Source organism: Periplaneta americana, chromosome 10, assembly GCF_040183065.1.
Source record: "Periplaneta americana isolate PAMFEO1 chromosome 10, P.americana_PAMFEO1_priV1, whole genome shotgun sequence".
NCBI classification, from domain to species: Eukaryota; Metazoa; Arthropoda; class Insecta; order Blattodea; family Blattidae; genus Periplaneta; species Periplaneta americana.
The window spans coordinates 92,329,817-92,344,419 of NC_091126.1; the positions used below are offsets into that span (position 1 = coordinate 92,329,817).

At 34.3% G+C, this 14,603-nt stretch overlaps 1 protein-coding gene across 3 annotated transcripts in view; it reads right to left on the reverse strand.

Annotated features, from left to right (window-relative positions):
* The window catches only part of LOC138707891 (ubiquitin-conjugating enzyme E2 H), a 131,344-nt gene that overhangs the window by 39,181 nt on the left and 77,560 nt on the right, over window positions 1-14,603 (reverse strand). For all 3 annotated transcript variants that reach the window (XR_011334417.1, XR_011334418.1, XM_069837933.1), the window contains exon 4: window positions 11,134-11,262. Coding sequence is in view for 1 of the 3 variants with exons in the window: in XM_069837933.1 (XP_069694034.1) it covers window positions 11,134-11,262 (129 nt within the window). In the remaining 2 variants the exon portion in view is untranslated. The remainder of the gene's footprint in view (window positions 1-11,133; window positions 11,263-14,603) is intronic.

Genomic DNA, 14,603 nt, shown 5'->3' on the forward strand with positions numbered 1-14,603 from the left:
ACTAATTCCAGGATTGTAATTGCTCATTATGCACTTATTTCGAATGACAAATTATCACATTTATAAATGTTTTTGCGGATAAAAACTAGAATCCAAATACACATAACAGGACAATTATTTTAACTATTCTTCATAAGCCTTAATTTTATAATTTCAACATGAAAGGTTTTATAACACTACTAGTTTAACCTTTGTATTTAGAAATATATGTAGGTATATAATATTAATATTTTGTTTCTTTCAATTGTCCTATGAAAAGAAATCTCACCTAGTGCAACAGGTAAAGAGAGCACTTCACAGGGCCAATGTGAAGCAGAAGTCCAAAAATGAGGTAGACTCTCTTGTCGTAGCCCTCAACTTTCCGAAGTGACCTGATTGTAGATTTATATCACGCAAAATGTCGAAAAACATTCCAGTTAAAGCCATGGAAAATCAAAACTTTAAGACTTTATCGGAAAAGTACTGACAGCAACCAGTTCCCCCTCAAAAGTACCCTCCAAAACAATTAAGTTGAACCTGGTTATGAAGACACCACGTGTAGGATTCAGGACTGAAGTGAAGGATGGTAGATTTTTGTGGACGTGGTAACTGATAGTCTCAGATATACTTTATTGCAAATTTGATTGTTGAAAAATCATGTGATTTGCCTCACACATGATACCAACCATGTTGCTGAGCAAATCAGGCTAAAATTTCCAAAAGTTAACAAATTAATATCAACAGTCAAAAAAGTATTCATAAGGTTTCAAACCAGAGTTTAAATATTTAGTCAGACAATTAAAAACATCCACGTTTTGTGGCAAAGGCGGCACATAAACAGCGTCCTTTACTTAACTTCAGAGGAAAAAATCAGGCCATAAGGTCCATTCAGCCTTATCATCTGCCAGGATATGACAATGTGACAGATATTAGAGGTGGGAATCCATTTTGCTCAAAGACACAACTGGGTATGTCTTCCAGAAGCTGTGGCAATAGCTCTAGCTTCAAAATACTGTAGTGTACAATTCTGATTATGGTCCATAAACGTCATCTTCTGCCAGAGTATAGAACACAGTTACATTTGGACTTTGCCTTGAATGTTCAAGACTGATACAGAGTTTTCAAAATCCCATACATGATTAATGGATGTTTAACTGATTTCACTTCTTCTGACAAAGTGATATTTAGCTTAGCCACCAGAACACACAGCTGACAGAAACATTTCATCCCCTTGATGAGGGTCATCATGTATGAACAAATGTGAAGCAGTTCCTGTTCATTGACATAATAGCTTTTAGTAATTGAAGAGCTATCTTTCCAAAGGAACTAAGTGCCAATTTTCCATATTTCATTTTATTCAATCTATTCTCATCCATATGAGATCATACTAAATGGGCTCTGTCATAACTCAACTGTAAGTGACTCATTCATGCACCAAAAGATGGTGTCGCAGGTATCTCAGCATACATGTGGTAATGTACTTTTAATCAACATCTCAGAAAGTTGTTTTTGGCACTTAGCTTCTTTGGAAAGATAGGTCTTCAAGTGTAAACAATATAATAATAATAATAATAATAATAATAATAATAATAATAATAATAATAATAATAATAATAATTTATTTAACCTGGCAGAGTTAAGGCCATACGGCCTTCTCTAACACTCAACCAGGATGGAGTGGAAGTAATTTCATTAAAATTCGCCACATTGTTCTCTGTAACATATTCTGTTCACGACCATGTTGTTATGGAGACTTCATCATGCTTTCAAGAAATGATGGTTGAATATGATGAACTGTTTTGTCACATGCAGTCTACCAGGTCTTCTCCTTTTACAGATGCAGCCAATTTCTTGAAATTTGTTGTACCGCTTACAAATTGGATGCATGTCAAGAGGATCTGACTCCCTTCTAAATGCTTACTAAATGGAAATAGACTTTGTGCTAGTCCAAAATGTAAGAAGTATGTTTAATTCTGGTTGCTATATTGTCTTCCTTTAAACAATGGGAATGCAGTACTACATGTTCTCTTTAGTAGTAATATTTCAGTTCATACACGTGTACCCTGAAGTTAATTAAGTTCCTGTCTCATGCTGCATTTCCCTATTGCTACGCATTTCTACGTAAAAAAATTTAGAATTCACATCATTTTGATTTATCCTTGTACTTGGCACCTGAAAACTAAGCACCTGATGTCCTTTCCTTTTTATAAATTGTGATATACTGTATCTTTTTCACCTCTTCATATATTAGGATATTATACTTATGTTGCAGTCCTAACTGTCGTACTTTAAACGAATCTCCTCTTATATCACGTTACTGTTGTAAAGAGTAATCTCCAAACACTTCTCATATACTTCCTGATATGAACCCTCTAGATTCAAAGCCCTCTAAAGACCATTTTGTTCGTAATTGAGTTACGTCACATATTACTTGCTAAGAATAAATTCGAATGGTTTATACAGTTTGAATTAAAAAAACCAGTAAATTTGAAGCAAAAGGTTTGTTAAAAGTCACTGTTAGGTTGAAAATTCCCTCTATTTGCCACTAGTTACTGTTAAAATCCTTCAATTTTTGAAAGTGGATATAGGGGATTTTGAATCTATAGAATTCATATAGTCGTAGAGAGAGATACTTGTTATAAACTGATACTAAAACATTACCTTAATAAAAAAACAGCGTTCAATAAACTTATGAAGTCGAAATACATAATATCAATTAATCACGAGTCTAAGAGAATCATCACCAATTAGTATGAGGCCCAAAAGCCATTTCTTAAAGACAACGAAACAACAAACTGATCAATCTGTGATATACGCCTATGCTTTTCTTTACTTTCACTTTATGCAAAATGCAGAGAAGAGATCATGTTGCTACGGAATTCTGTTTCAGGGTTACAAGGGACATACAAAGACTTAAATTAAACATTTTATGTCAGCTTGTTATTAGAAAAAATAATTACGCTATTTTCATACATTTGTCCATCATTCATATAAAGAAAGAATATTTTATGCCTATGAAAAAAATAGCAAATTGAAAGTAATATTTATGTAAGAGAATTAACAATAAATTCAGTCATACAGAAATATCAAAATAAAACTCGTGCAATAAAGAATGACATAACAGATAAAGAGTCAAGTGCAAATCTAAACACAATACAGGATGATTCAAAAGTCCGGCGACATAGACAAACTCCGTTATTGGTGTAGATAGCGAAAAATGGAAAGAGGGGAAAGTTGTTGGAAATATGTAGTTTTCAATCTAATGTGCTTGAATTTTCAATGTAGAATACACCGTTGAAGCTTTACACTAGTACGACATACCTGTCAGTCTCAATGCTGCCAAATTAGTGGCTTTTCTGCTAATTCTATTGGATTTTAGATAACATATTTAACAGAGAAAAATAGTTGATATGCCGAGTTTAGCGGTAATTTAACTTCTCACAGTACAAAGTAACATTTCTTTACATTGACAGCATAAGAATTCATGGGAATTTCATTCTTGCCTGTCAGTTTTCCCTGAACTTATATTCGCAACACTGCTAATCATCATTATTTCGTAATTTACCCGATACACCATGTATCTAAAATCTGGTAGAACTAGCAGAAAAGCCACTAATTTGGCAGTATTGGGATTGCCGGGTGTGTCATACTAGTGAACAGCCTCAACAGTGTATTCTCAATGAAAATTCAAGCACATTACATTGAAAACTACGTATTTTCAACAACTTTCCCATCTTTCCATTTTTCGCTATCTGCATTAATAACGGAGTTTGTCTATGTTGCAAGACTATTGAATCATCCTGTATGTCCACTGTCACAGAGTAGAATGTCTTCATTAATGCTCTGAGTGTATCTCTGGTTACCCTACAGTGATTGACTGTCACAGTCACCAGATTTACATACAACAGAACATTTGTGGAATGATATGAAAAATAAGATTTAATTTACAATACCATATAAAAATGGTTTAAAATTAACATTCATCAATGCTTTGTTCCTAGCTCCCGATTATTTTGAAAATCATACACAGTTTACATTTTTAAATTACGCAACTGCCCACAAACAAGTTGTTTAGTCGTGAGAATCCTTAAATATTCAGCATACTTTTGTTAATAAAACGTCTATATCATACTTCTGGGTCAAATCAGCATACTATGAAATTGTATACATTTCAAGTTTTAATAAACAATGTCTGGCGTATTTATGATGCGGAAAATAACTTAGGTTAGTTACTGACAGCTGTTGGGTGTGAACATTCCAAGAGTATATGATTATACATTAAACTAATATAAATTTATGATACTTGTGTATGTGGAAACAGTCTCTAGGAACAAGAGAAATAAAAGGAAATTTCCAGATACTTGAAACATAATACACAGAACTGTAAATAGAAGAATTGCAAGTCCCCTTGTTGTTTGCCAAATTTCGTCATCAAGTCATCATTGCAATAGTCACTGGCTTTCTCCTTTTCCACTCACATATAAACTAAGTAGTTCACGTGGAACTCCCCATTAAGCATCTGCTGTAGCTAATAAATCAACATTAATCCAACAAGATTCTTCCTTTTCCTTATCACTGTCATCGTCACCCTAGAGCTCTGGGCCCCTTTTTAGTGATCTTTGTTTCTACTCTCTCCACTCCAATGCCAGAGGAATGCAATGACAGGCACTTTACAAAACAAAAAGCACTGGGTCTATTTCAGGCCAGAAAAGGAAATAAGGGAAGAGAGTTATAATGCAAAAAGGAAATCCTTCTACCCATCTCACATCGTGAGATCTATATCTGTGGGGAAATTTAAGAACAGAATGTATTAACTACAATCCCCTTCATCTTACAAGAACTGAAGCAGAATAATGGCAATGATTTCTCCCACAATCCTCCAAGTACACATTTGTGTTGTTTAACATTTTTATGGAGGTATAAAGTTATGCCTAAACTCCACCAACTGCATTAATGCAAATCCAACACTGCCCGATTTTCTAATGCAATTTCATGACTCATACGAGTGAGGAAAGATTGTTGCCTGTATGCAACAGAAATGGTGGGAAATTCAATTAGTTTTTTTAACTGATGTGATTATTAGTTTCAATATATAGAGTGTTTCAGAATTCAACCGAAGAAATTTATCTGGTTATAGAGGGGTTGTAGACAAGCAAATTGATATAAGGAACCCAGGGTCTCTGACGAAAAATATCCGAGTTCTCAATTGTTGAATTTTTTTTCATTTGAAACTCATATTCCAATATTAAAATGAAATAGAGGTGTGAAATGGTGTGCGATGATTTTGGACCTTATTAGATATTGCATGAAGCCCAACTTTTATGAACTGATAAACTGTGTTTTCAAAATTTAGCCTTCACAAAATCTATAAAATTTCCAGCAAATAATGAGATACTACGTCACTGCACTGTTTGTTTCACCCTCATTCGTTTTCGTTATTGTACCTATCTTAGAATAAAATTATTGACATGAGGCTCTGGTGTAACTAACAATGCGTTAGACCTCTGGCCAAAGGGTAGTATGTTCGAGTCTGACCGTGGTAGTTTTTTTAATCCCAATACCTCTTATTTGACTGATGAGATATCTGAATTTCTTTCTTTTCTGAGCCACGAAAATACGTATTGTAGTATTTATTTATTATGCTTTCAGCAAGAGTATACTGTATAATATTAGCCATTGGCTTATTACAGTTCACTTGACATCAATTCAGTTGTATTGGACTCCTGTGGGGTTCAGGTATTTATTTGGTTGCAAATGTGATGAGTGCATGACCTTTTTGTGTTCTGTATTATTATTTTAATGCATTTTTGCCCCATTTTAATACTGTGTTTCAGTTGTATGAAATTTGTTGTACGTAGTTTCTAATGATTAAGCCAGAATAAGTAAACTTCAGAAAAAGTACTTTATTTGTTGCAGAAAAACACCGTACTTAAGGAAGAGGTCGTTACTTTAAACAATTCTTGTAACTTGTTTTTAAAATTACAGTGAGTAGTGAAAAAGTTCTTTGTTTTACTGTATTACGATATATGTACATACCAGTACTGTACCGTACAGTAATTCCTGAATATTGCTTACCCCATTCTCTAAGGAAGACAAAAATGGGAAATTTCTTCCTTTTCTCATTTATCCATTTTTTCAAGATATTTTCTATTAAAGAGAATTGCAATATTGTTTCAGACACATTTCCAAATGTTATCGCTATGCTACAGGCAGGTTGAATCAAAGGCATACTGGCCCAAAAAATATTTCACACCATTACGTGCAAGTTAGAACCCACAGACCTCTAGTTCTCTATCTCAAAATACTTATCTAGGATCCCTATAAAACTCCTTAAATTTTTTCGGTTGAATTCTGAAACACCCTGTATAATTGCAGAATAGTAATGAATTTTATGTAAAAGAATAGTTTTATCAGTTATCATGTAAAATATTATATACGAAAACATAAGCAATTTGATATTGTTCTTTTAGTTTAAGTTATGTAATAAATTGGTATTACTCCTAATAGAGAGACACATTCTCAATGGTCGAGTGGTTACAAGGCTTGGTATTAGATCCAAGTTTCGAGGGTTCAAATAAATTTTAAGGGCAGTAACAATCCTTAGGTGTTGCTTTCTTTGGGAGGAAAGTAAATCTAATAGACTAATGTTTTAGTTTCACTGCATATCAAGGAATTCTGTCCCTAAATGAGAGGGCTCAAGATAAAATTTAACATCCAATAGAGGTGTCTACTAGTGTCGTGCAATGTTCGAACATGAGAGGGGATATCAAAGTACTGTAAACTTCGCCCTACTCCATGGACATCCCAACAGTACGTGGAAGCGAAGTATGTAAACTAAAATAACCGAGTCCATTGAAACCATTCGGTTCATGTTTTCCGAGTCTCTCTAGAACTGAAGCTCTCTTTGCGTTTGTTCAATATTTTCCTTTCCTTACACATGTTTGGTGCCATTCTCTTTAGTTCCTACTCTCCCTGCGCCTTATGCTTTACCTGCATAAGGAAATCAGGCACATATCTTGCAATGTTACGAATAGTAATGAGTATAGGTAATTTTTCTTGTTATTAATATGACTAAACATTCACACAAATATATGTATAAATAAATCAAGCAAAATATGTTTTAAAAAGTATATGTTCAAAGTACCGACTAGTACGTGCAATGTTCAAACATGAGAGAGGAAACCAAGACATTGCAAACTTCGTCTTATTCCATACGAAAAAACTAATCACAAGATATGTGCTCAAATCCTTAAGTGGTTTAAAATAGTGTCCTGCAATGTTCAAACATGAGAGAGGCAACCAAGACATTACAAACTTCGTCTTATTTTATATGAAAAACTAATCGCAAGGTCTGTGCTAAAACATGAAGGGGTGGGAGTGGAGGACAGCCAATATTTTTATAACAAAGTGGTACAAACATGACATGCCTTCTTCTGCAGAGTGAACATCGACGAAAGTCGAATTTTGTCAAACTCGACTAACTTGAATGGAACATAGTGCCTGTAATACTTTCATCATCTGTATAGTCACACAAATATTGTTACCGAGAAACTGTGATTTATTTGAATAATATGTGAAGAATGTAATTATAGCTATTTTCTTTTTGTAATTAGTATAGTAACAACTGTCACGTATTTTAAAAACATAATGTGATGTACCTATATGTACAGTAGTGACAAAAAAAAACCGGACCGACCCTTGTAGCTGATTTCGGAGCCTTGTTCACTCCAGAGCACAATAGACTGGTAACTAAGACTTTCGTGGTTCGAATCCTTCCTGGGAAGGAAACTTTATTTTGTTCCTTATTCAAATCTATTCCCAATAATTTTCGATTGCAGCAATAGTTTACTACTTAATTAACTTATTATTCCCAGAACATGAATTTCACCAGCACTCGAAAAGTATTGGGAATAAATTTGGATAAGGAACAAAAAGAAGTTTCCTTCCCAGGCAGGATTAGAGCCACGAAAGTCTTAGTTACCAGCATATCGTGCTCTGGAGTGAACAAGGCTCTGAAATCAGCTACAAGGGTCAGTCCAGCTTTTTTGCCACTACTGTACGTATTTTTCTGTCGAAGTTTAATCATATTTTTGTAATAAAAATTACCCCTCCTTACAACTAAATAATACTTCAAAAGATTTGTTCTAAAATCCTTACTCAACTAAAAGCATGAAAGGTTGGGAGATGATTGTAAGAGAGGCCAGCGAACTTCAAGGGCACAGATCATACAAGGGGCAAGACCGAGCAAGCGAGACAGATCCGCTTCTTCAAAGCAGACTTCGGTTCTTGTCACGCTCGACAAATATAGAGCATGAAATGCACGACACTAGTGTCTACATCTTGGATGGAATTCCCCACAATGCCAGTGTAGTAGGGTTCAGGAAGGTCTCCACCGACCCCATAACAAAAAGTATTAACAAAGAAAAACCAACCAATCAAGGAGTGGAAGAATAGGAACAGATTGGTAATTAGTAAACAATGGAGCTTTTAAGTGTTATATGGAGGTAAAATATTTAATTTTACCATCAACACATGCACACACAGTACATCTAAAGCCCCGTTCCCACGGCGCGTGGTTTGTCGAACCTGGTCTGAAGTTCGTCAATCCTCGAGCCTGCTGTGGGAATGTAAAGACGCGTTATTGCGCCAGGTGGCTCGACCTTTCCCATGAAATGTCGGTAAATGCTCGGACATCAAAGGCTTGGGGATCGACGGATGACAAGTCTTGAGTGTTGCTGGTGCACCCATTCCCACGGCCTGTTGTAGATTGTGTAGCAAATATGGAATCCATAAAATCAACACCATAATGATAGGAACCAGGTTTATGATGTTTGAAAACGAATTCAAAGTAATTTAAGCAAGCATTGAGTGTTCTTTGAAAGAGCTAAAACAGAAGAAGGAACATCTGATGGCTACTTACAGGAAGTTGGCGATGAAAGTCAAAAACAAGAACTGGAGCTGGAACTATCGAATTATACAAGCCAGAATGGTTCGCGTACGACAAAACGACGTTATTTTTGCACAATGTTTTCACACCAAAGGGAACTAAAACTACTGAGGTAAGAAGCACTTATGATCATTTCTTATTAAATCACTTGAATTTCTTAAATACTCGTAATAGTTCTTATTGTATGATGTGGAAAGACGAAACATAGGTTTTTATATAGTCTATCGACAGCTATTTGTTAAAACATCTTATCCGCCAAATTCAAATAATTTGACTGATCTCTGGTGTAGTGAAGGGTCATCTGGGAAACGTTTAGTGTAGCCAGCAAAATTTTCTGACAAACTTTAATTTCCACATCTTTCAAGATTATCATCACATATTCAAATGACTTTGATCGTCTGCTGTTTTGTTTTCTTGTTCTGTCAAGACAAAGTGATGAGGAATTTTCCTCTACTAAGAAAGTCAATTCTTTACTCATTTTAGTCACAAACTGCTTTGATTCCAATAGTATAGTAAGCAAACTACTGTGCTGATTTTATTCATGTGGTATGTTACAACAATTGACGTTCAGTGACTACGACAAGAACACCTACACTGAATTAGTTTACCTAGAGGAAAAGCAAAAGAGATTAAATACTCATTATTGTATAGTTTCTATCGCTGTTTTTAATACCATTGTGCTTGTACGTAAAATTAAACTAAATTCACAATGATTGTTAATTTCTGTAATGAATTACTGTGAACCGTAAACAGAGAAAAAGTTGATTATCTTATCATCTATTGCTAGGAATAGGACCCGAAATAAATATCTTAACAACCATAAATTTCATCTTAAGAGCCGAAATTTCTATCTTATGAGCCGCTTGGTAACAAAAGATACGATGATTATTTGGGAACTGGGCATGTCTTAAGATGATTTGTTGGTCACTAAAATAATTCTTAAACAGTTACGATAAAATGTACTTCTTGTTTTCTCATTCGATATTAAAGATTCGCTTACGCCATTCTGTCAGGCTGTACATCATGGTTTTTCCTCTTCATTACGTAAAAAAAGCGCATTTTTGAAAAAGTGGCGCTTAAGATGTTCTGCTAATCACCCGTCGATATTTTATTTCACTTTTCATTCATTTTTATTTATTTACATTTTTATTTTTAAAGCAGTTATTCATAGATACTGTAACAACATTTGCATAAATTAATGTCTACTTCCTCGTCACTGTCTGATCCATAGACTTTATTCATTTTTATTGAAAATTATTTCCATTAACAAAAAAAAAAAAAAATTAAAATTAAAGAACAACGAAACAAATGAAACTAAAGAACGTTTGGCAATGGAGAAGTGGTCCACTCGAGATATGCCAAGCCACGTGCCTTAACGCACCGTGATGTGCTGTGGAAACGGTACGTGGTCGGAATTCGACAGACCACAAGCGACCTCGAGAGGCTCAAGGTTTGCCAAGCCACATGCCACAGCGCACATTGGGAACAAGCTTAAGAAGTCCGTATGTCCCTTTAAACCTTTTAATTTAATTTACTAATGAATTCACCAGGCAAGTTGTCCTAAGGGCTCTTGTGTGCTCCATCATGTCAGACACACAAGTCTAAGCACTTGGAAATTCTTCATTACATTTTTTTCCAACAATGCATGTAAGATCGAGCCAAAGGCATCCAGCACTCCTCGTTCCAGCTCATTGTTAGTTCTTTACCAACACGCAAAAATCTTTCTTTTTCTTTTGATAATACCTCACAACGAGAGTATTTCCAGAGATGTTGGGGAATCACATTCAATCCAGCACCCAGGGAATTTCTCTTTTAACAGGTCATGAAGAGCAGAGTGTGACAAAATATCTTTAGTTCGATCACACTTACAATGTTGGATAAAATGACTAAGGAATTGAGAGAGCATATAATTGTAGGCAGCAAGTCCTCCAAGTTCATTATTAGATTAAATTCAAGGGTCCTGAGTTCATTATTAAATTAAATTCAAGGGTTTAAGGGATATACGGACTCCCCGGACATTCTGTAATTATTGTGTGTGTTTGTGTGTATGCAAAACATGCAATTCAAATGAAGCAGACAACAATTAAAATACCTCCATCACTAACCACAACCATGCTGTTCCCAATGGTACAACTTAATTAGTCTAAGCTTGGAGAAAAATGTAAATGTGTACAGCAAATATAACGATTGTTTTGGGTATCACTGACCTTGCACCTTTTTCTTGTATTCTTCTGGCTTATGTAAATACATGGCTGCAGCATCTCCATTGAGTGGATCGATGGGATTTGGGTATGTTAACAACTGAGGCAGGAAGGACTCAAAGATGTTTGAGAGATCTATGGAAGAAAACCACAATTAATACCTTAATACAACTTTTAGAATATACAGAAGGCCATATCATTATTACTATTTGCTGGATGTTTTTCTGACTGGTCTTAAACTACAGTTGAATTATGCTAGCTCTAAGGATTATCAACAGATATTTCAGCATTCCCCAGTAAGGGCACCCTAGTTATCACAACAATCACAACAAAGTAAAAAAAAAAAATATCGCAATGTATCACATTTATGTGTTATTCGAACAAAGCAGAAAATATAATCTGAAGAACCCACACTTGCTCTCATGTATTAATATCACAATGTATGCCACTACATAATGACCTAATTCCATTGCTATTTTAATGAAATTATATAACATTAGAAGGTTAAGAGTTCTAGCATGTTTGCACTCATTTCCTTCAGCCTACAAATCTATATCTCAAGTTGAAAACTCACATTCAATTTTTATTTTTTAGTAAATTCCTATCTTTACATTGAATACTTCGTTTTCAAAAATCAAATATCACAGGGTTCTATTTTATTTCAGTGTTGTGATATAAGTAGTTGTCGTTGTTATTGTTGCTAGCTACATATTACACTAGTCAGACATCAGATGCATACAAACAATTGTTCTTCTTCTGACACATATCATCAAGTGAGTTGTACTGCCTGATAATAGATGTACATATCAGTCAGAACCTCAATCAGAGAATGAAATAAGTAGATTAGAAGTAAATAAAGGAAATTTGAAAGACTATAATCGAAGCAGGAGTTCAATTACAAAATGTTACTAAATCGAGTGAAACTTAATAGTTTATCTCTCTTGTAATTATTCCCTGAAATGATACAATATATTCTCCTTTATCCAGGCTAATGATCCGGAAGAGGTACCCAGATAATGCGAAAAAAACGGATAATACGAAAGTTTATTATTTTGCTTGTACAATGTAATTTACAGGCTTATTTGGTGAAGAAATACTTTTAAATCTATATTTAACTTCATATTTACTGTAATACGCAGTAGGTGTATATCATTTTACACATAAGATTAAATTTCACTTACAATTTAGCAGTTCACAACCTACTATTTTAATCTGAAATCTAATATAATTTTTCATCATTTCTTGTCACTTTATATTAATAAGTAACAAATTATTTTCGAACATAAGCCATGCACAGGTAATATGCAAACTGGGTAAACTGCGCATGTGTAATCGAGACTGTACTGTATTATAAGATTCTCTGTGTTATTAATATTTCTTGTAATATTACAGGGACTATAAACACTGACTGCTCTACCTCGACTTTTAAGGTTTAAATACTATACTGGAATTAATGTATCTTAAAAAGAAAAAAAAAATATCATAAGTGCATTGTTTTCAAAAGTAAAATATATTTTGAAATACTGTACTACTATTTTTATTCATTTTCATGTATTAAAAAGAACCTGCTTGCAAAGAAACAAATGTGATTTGTCTTAAATATTGCCTTCATTGTAAATACTGTTCAAGTCCACAGTATTTCTCTAATATAAATAGCAGGCTCTCTTCAATGCTGTGAACACCAGCTTTGCATACATGTACTGAAGTAATTGATACGTTTTCCATGATGGATGCCTTTGAATAATGAATTCACGTAAATATGCTTAAAATAATTTCTATCTTAAGTAATTCCATTATTAAAAATACACAGGGTTAATATTTGGTGGTATCTGTGACCATGTTAAAAAATTGCCCAATAATGACATGGTTGTCTAAAGTGTTGTTTGGAAATTATTTACAAATGTTTAGATCTGTAAGGAGGTACACCATCCTGTAATTAATAATATTAATTACTGTGTTGTTTTATTAATGTTTACAGATCTGATCTCCCGCCCTCTCCCCCCCTCCCCCCCCCCCTTCCTCCACATAATGTACTTCATATATTTTACTTCAATGTTGACTTGTAAACCTCTTGTTACTTGTGTTTTCATTACATTGATGTGTACAGAAACATTCAGGGTTTGGTGAAAATGAGAGAACAAACTTTGATGAAGTAGTCCATTATGTTAGCTCTGTGGTAGCATGTCTGACTCCAGACTAGCTAGATCAGGTTCGATCCCCGGTGGGGTCAGAAATATTCATGTAAAATTTCTACCTTGGCACTAGAAAATGTGGCAGTGCACAACTTCTAATCAGTAGACTGTGCACCATTATACCTAGATTAAATTCGTCTGTCGGACGGGGATGTTAATCCTGGCAGCTCCCTTGGTGCTACTCGACAGGAGTAGACTCTATGTGCTGGCACCAGGTTTCTCCTTCTTTCATCATCATCATCATCATCATCATCATCATCATCATCATCATCATCATCATCATCATCACTCATTTCATGCACTACACTTACGCGAACTCACTCTAGTACACATATAACTCTCCACAGATACACATCATTAGGGGCAGGTATTTATGGAGATTAATTTCATCATTTGTGTTTTTTAATATTGGTGTCGATGGAGATTGTTGGAGATTGATTTGTACTCTTGGTGGACATTAATGGAAATTTTGGAAAATGCAATTATTTTGGAATTGGAGTATTAACTCAGTATGAATATTACTTTCCAAATAATTAACATTAAAGGTTCGTTGGATTCTGATAAAGGTGCGGTATGGCCAATAGATAATATTTGTTGGTTTGAGACTGTATTTAACACACATTCATTAAAAGCGAAAAAAACTTGCAGCCCTCAAATTAACATTTTCAATATTAGTGAAATGTTGAATTCTCCATCTTTTGTGTTCACCAATGTAATCAGAACACCTGGAATACCATGTAATGTAGCCTACTTGGATATATAACAAATTCAAGTGAAAAAAATATTCGAAAAAAAAAAACTCAAAATATGAAATTCGCTATAAAATGACACAATAGTAATAATTGGCGAATGTGTTCATATTTCGCAATTTGTCGAGATTTTTTTATACGCATATTTTATTAATCCAAATCACTTAATTCGTAAAGATTAGTAAAAATCTATTATATTTCTATTATGTCGTAATTTTCGCAATCTCCATAAATACCCGGCCCTGCATATCATGTACAGCATGGTCTGCTGAAGTGGTGTGCAACTAGAAAATGGGTCAGTCCTGCCATCTATCCGTAATGAGGAACCAGAATCACGTGAAGTGAAGTGGGTAGGCATTGGATACATACATACTTTGATGGAGTAATATTTTGTCTCTTCTATGATGTTTTTTTTTTTACTCATTTAATAAGCAATTTAATTACTTCAGCACAGATTTTTCAAGATATACATAGCTTGTATGCTCTTTTCTTGGATTTCCATATCATTAGATACAGTATGTTCTGCAAGAAATGA